The following is a 5766-nucleotide window of genomic DNA, read 5'->3' as shown; positions in this document are numbered from 1 at the left end:
ATAGGCTCAAAGTGGACGATCCGGGTGTCGTTCTATTAGAGGTTTTACGGTAATTGATCAATTAGCAAAACCGTAATACTTTCGAGGTGGTACCACATTCAAATAGGTCGGCAGTTAGAACTTAAGATCGTGTAGCTCAGAAGGTAGCGGATTGAGAAGTGTTCAAACCATATAAACGCTGTAACAGACTTACAAGAAATCCATTTTCGATAAAACTTTGAGAAAATATTCGTACAGCACTATAGTTTGTCTTATCAAAATCCCTTATTGACCGCTCTAAGCATTCCCGACTTCTGGCTTCTCATTTCTTCAATAATAGTTCGGATTAACTTAAAACCTAAAATAGAACACTGTTAAGTTTGAGCTCAGTTATCTCAGCTCCTATAAGAGATATCAAAAATGTGTAAACTGATAAAATGTTTACGATATAATGATAAATAAATTGTCAGTTGACAACTTTTTGATATATTCTATGGCAATAGAGATAAATGAGTTACAATCATACGGGTCGCAAATGCTGCCGATGGTGGAGCTCAACGACGCGCCAACTTTTGGTTCATTTATCTCATTTTCTAAAAGAGATATCAAAATTTTGTAAACTATAAAAATGTTAATAATATTATGACAAACATTTTATCAGTTTACCACTTTTTGATATCTCTTATAGGAACCGAGATAAATGGGCTCAAAGTCAGGGTGTCATCCTATTACTGGATTTACGGTATCCAATTAAAAATGGTTTTTTTTCAGAAAATTCCATCATGCTTCGAGATGATCCTGGTGTTGTTCCAATCGTACAAGGAATGGATGTTTTCAGTTCAGGTATTGAATTTTTATATGTTGATATGTATACCGTAAAATCTGAAGGGCTCCTGTAATAGAAGCCCACCCTATATGTGCCCTTTGAGCTCAATTATCTCGCTTCCTTAAAAAGATATCAAAATTTTGCCAACTGATAAATTATTTATCATGATATCAGCAATATTTTTTTAGTTGACTAAATTTTGAAATCTCTCATAGGAATTGAGATAATTAAGCTCAACGTTGACATTATGGGGCTGTTCTACTGCAGGTTTTACGGTATGCTAACTTACTAGTTTCCTAGCTAAGCTAGTTTCTTTCAGGCTCATTATTTATAAGCTAACTTCAAATGATATGATAGAAATCGACAAGTACTGCAAGTTGATACTAGTTGAATATCTGTATGTTGTCTATGAACCAAGTTTCGAAAATTCAAAAATTGACTTTGTTGCTTAGATGGTTTTAGACATGTAACTTTGCTCATAGTCAAGATACAACTTTTTAATTAATATCATTTTGTAGCCCTTGTCAAGTTCTATTTCACTCTTTTTAGTTTCTCAAAAAATATGTAGTCTGAAAGAAGTTACGGTCATTTTAAGATCGGAACTACCGTAAACACTAATAGAACGTCACCCGGACCGTTTACTTTGAGCATATATATCTCTCTTCTTTTGAAAGATATCAGAAAGTTGTCAACTAATAAAATGTTTATCATAATATCAGCAACATTTTATTAGTTTATCACTTTGTGATATCTTTTATAGAAAATGAGATACATGGGCTCAAGTTTGACGATTCGGGTGGCGTTCTGTTAGAGTGCTTATGATACCATATGATTTTGCTTCAACTCATGATTTTTCAGAACATAGTCTCTCCCCGGCTCGCCAAATCGCATCAACCACAACTCTCCAAGACATTCAAGCCTTCCAAGCCATCTCGGAGTCCTGGGCAACCATGGCATTCACACCATCCTCGGTAACTCGTGGTGATTACAAGTACGACCTTAAAGGAATATCTCAAAAGCCACTCGAACCTTTCGGCTTGTACATTATCAAAGATAACGATGGTAGAAATATGATAGCAGTTCCTTATCACCAAGAGATGCTGAGTAATGGGCGCGAGGATTTAGGTCAAGCGATGTTATCGGTTTTCTCAGTGGACCTCTTGAATCCCCGACCCATTCAACCCCAAAACTTCTATCCTGGAGACGCTATCTGTGTCATGAGTATGTACGTGAATCCCGTATTTGAAGATAAGTGGATGATCAAAAACTTCTATCTAGTTCAAAGATCCTTGATTCACAACTGCCTTCTCACCCAACAATCCCACTTGGGCTCTAAACCCTTTTGTATTGTGGATGGGTTCAATGTGCTCCTGGCGGCTCGGAAGTGGATGTTTCGAGATGCTGGGGTCACTTCTAAAGATTTGTTCGCAGTTGGTACGGTATTCCAACCAGAGTTGGAGGTAGCTGGATGTGGGTTTGTGCCATCTATAGTGCAGAGTCATAAGGTGGAGGAGGATCCGGATGTCCTCCGTTTCTCTCGCTTTATATTATCTGGGGTTCTTGCCATGGAGAATAAGAATCGACACTTGACTTCTTACTCTACAAAAATTGATGCTATCCTTCTTACTCCTACAGGTCGCGGAGTGAAATTCAACATTCAAAAACCCAAGGGACGGGATCTTTTGTGTCTTTGGAAGCGAGGAAACACATTCGTCCTCAGGGGAACAGGCTTATCGATAGCCATGGAGGTTCAAGAAGCTTCTGGAACTTCAGAGGAAATTTGGATCAGTGCTTGCCCATTAGATCCTTACCATCAAAACCTGTTGCCAGAATTACTAGGATCTGAAGTTCAAGTTTTCCAGAGACTTGAAGACACCAAACACATTTTGGAGGCGTTCCCGACGAACGGAACCCCAGCAAAGTTCCTGGACATCTTGCTGGGATCCCAAACTATCAATTGGAGATGTCCTCCTCAATTCAACTACTTCTTCGCGCTTGTCAACTCCAGCTATCCTGTTGTAGCCCTAAATGCTGGACCTGGCTGTGGGAAGACTTCGATTTTAGTCTCTGCTGCTAACCAATCCAGTAGTGGATTCCACGTGGCGGTTGCTCAATCAAGTCTGTGTGTAGTGAGAATGATTCGGGAGCATTTAAAGTTCCCAGGATGTGCTAGAGCCGTGAGGATTGTAGATCGCAATGAAGAAGCCTATCCTACAGAAATTGATCTACCAACTTTATGGCCAAAGGTATTCAAGGAGTACTTGAAGGAAGTCGAAGGTCAGGAGGTAGATCAAATCGCCCGAAACGTTGTGATCTACCTTGATCGGAATTTACGCTCCCATAAAGATGCCACAATTTCACTCTCCGACCTCTTCTTCCATATCTACAAGCCCAAAATCTTCTATGGAACCATTGACGCTATTGCCGGATCTCTCTACAATGGGGCTCTTCACCCTATCAAATCCTCAGCGTTCAATTCGACGAGGCCAACACTATGAGTCTTCATGAATTCCTCCAAATCGGCGCCAGATGTCCCAACGCTAGATTTGGATTTGTAGGTGACGCTCTTCAACTGTCACCTTGGAAAACCGATAGTCTTCCGAAGCTCCTCCAGAAGGATTCGGAATTCTTCAAAAGGGTAATTGCTAGATTTCCCTGGTTCCAGCAAATGAATTCTCGACGATTGGCTCCTGATGTATTGAATTGTTGCTCAGAGTTATTCTATGAAGATCGTCTAGCCAATGAAGCCAATGGAACATTCGTCTCAGCGAATTGTGGATTGTTGGCATCATTAGGAATAAGAAGTGGATATGGCATTCAGGTCATAGATTTTGGAATCCAAACAACCTACAAGAACGTTTACTCTCTCAAAGAAGCATACTTGGCTATTGACCTAGCTGATCTATTCCCTCGAAATCTTTCTATTGGAATCCTTTGCTTCTCTAAGAAACAAGCCAGCTTGATCTCCATGATGCCAGAGCTCAAATCCTTCACCGGGACCATCGAGCCTGCCCAAGGCATCTCTTTCGATGTCACTATAATTCTGACGAATGGATTTTTGGAAGACGAAAAATACAATGAAAAATATGAACGACGAATGAATACCGCGTTATCTAGAGCCAATAAACTATGCATCTTGGTGACGGATGTTGGAAAAGCGAGAAGTATTTCGATATGGAATAAATTGCTCCAGAAGATTCCAAAGGGTGCGATTCATAATTTGAACAAGTTCAAGAAATCGTGGATTTGAAAGGTGAGCAAAACGAGCAGATCAGGATTTGAGCTTCATTATCTCGGTTTCTATAAGAGATATCAAAAATTGATCAACTGATGAAATGTTTTTGATAAAATGATAAACATTTTCATAGTTAATACATTTTTGATATCTCTCATAGGAACCGAGATAATTGATTTCAAAGTATCGTTTGGCGCGGCGCTTGTGACCCTTATGCTTGCAGCTTAATTATCTCGGTTCCTATAAGAGACATCAGAAAGATAACCTGACAAAATATTTATCATACAATTATCAATATTTCGTTAGTTTACAAACTTTTAGTATCTCTTATAGGAAGCGAGAAAGTTGATCTCAACGTTTGGATGGAGTTCCATCAGAGGACGTACTTGCCAACTGGGCCGGCTCATAACTCGGTTCAAACTTGGAATTTTCAATTAAACCAAAAATAGAAATCTAGGACTCGATAAGATCTACAAACCTATACCTTAATCAACTATATTCAAATGAGTTTTCAATCAAAAGACCCGGGTTTGAAAACTTCTTTAATTTTGTCTTATTTTGTAGATCTCATTAATGTTCTACGTCTTAATTTTTGAATACATATTGAAATTAAAAGTTTGGACACTTACGATTTTTTTTCCCACCAACTGTTTTAGTTCCAAATTTTCAGAATTCATCAATACATATACAACCATGGATCTCGCCTAATGTTCAAAAATGTGAGTTTGTGGGTTTCCAGAAGCTTCCAGAATATTCTAACATTCTTATTTTTCAGATCAGCTGCTCACAACTTCAGATGATCTACATACCAAACACTCTTGTTTCTCCGAATCTCATAATAAAATGTTTTTTTTAAAATTCCCATAGAATGTGTAGATCAGGACGTTAGAGGTCCTATTTTGGCCCTAAGCCAAGTTTAGACGCGTCGCGTGTCTGCGCGCACGGTTGCTAGCTGATTAGCGAGTGCGATAGAGCGCACCTTCATTTAATGAATAAAGCTAGAGCGCAGCAGAGCAAACTTTCTTCAGATACTATATTGCAAACAGTGTTGTCTTCACTTTATGGGCTCAAGAGGGTTCACAGAAGCTAGAGATAGAGAGATACAGAGAAAGAAAAAATTGTACATATTCTATTTGTACCTAATCGAAAAGAATAACTGGTTAGTAGTAGCACCGTCTAGATAAGAACAAGGAAATAGTAATTGTAATCAGTGTAATTTATAAATCTTCATGTCTTCCGCTGTCGACGCCTTCTGACTCCACCACTTCTCGAATGTCTTGGTTTTTGAGAACAATTTGAGCCATGGAGTGAATGAGGAGGGTTCTTGCTCCATCCAATTCCTCAACTCATCCATCCCGACTTCTCGGATCTCGGCCACCTCGTTCTCGTTGATTCGACAGTGATCTGCTCCGATTCCTCTCAAAATCAACGCGTAATCCAGCTCATGCTCTCCCCATGGCGCCTCATCCATCTCCGCTCGATAGATCCATCGTCCGTTCATCTGTAGACGATCCGTGTGCACTTCAGTTATGCCTAGCTCATGATCCAATTTTCGAATTGCCGCTCGTTTGGCGCCAATGGCACCGTCCATTTCTTGTGGTGTGTGAAGGGGGTGGCTACAGCAAGTGTTGGTCCACAGGTTGGGAAATGTTATCTGGAATAATCGAGGGTGGAAAATTCGAAATTTTAATTGAGAGGTATTTGAGAGGGGGCGTAGATCAAAAGG

At 39.7% G+C, this 5766-nt stretch overlaps 2 protein-coding genes across 2 annotated transcripts in view; one reads left to right on the top strand and one right to left on the bottom strand.

The window, feature by feature from the left end:
* Positions 1-761: 761 nt before the first annotated feature.
* CBG22968 lies at positions 762-4614 on the top strand (the record flags this gene model as incomplete). Its single annotated transcript, XM_002643006.1, has 5 exons — positions 762-822; positions 1664-3114; positions 3471-4011; positions 4362-4453; positions 4498-4614. 5 exons carry the CDS (start codon positions 762-764, stop codon positions 4612-4614), a joined length of 2262 nt encoding a protein of 753 aa, XP_002643052.1.
* A 633-nt stretch (positions 4615-5247) lies between these two features.
* Cbr-idi-1 overlaps positions 5248-5766 on the bottom strand; it is a gene marked incomplete at both ends in the record, with an annotated part of 3499 nt that continues 2980 nt past the window's right edge. The window contains one exon of the mRNA XM_002643007.1: positions 5248-5694. Within this exon, the coding sequence (XP_002643053.1) occupies positions 5248-5694 (447 nt within the window). The remainder of the gene's footprint in view (positions 5695-5766) is intronic.

This window comes from Caenorhabditis briggsae (assembly GCF_000004555.2).
Source record: "Caenorhabditis briggsae complete genome, chrIII, whole genome shotgun sequence".
NCBI lineage: Eukaryota > Metazoa > Nematoda > Chromadorea > Rhabditida > Rhabditidae > Caenorhabditis > Caenorhabditis briggsae.
This window is presented reverse-complemented; position numbering and strand designations above follow the sequence as displayed.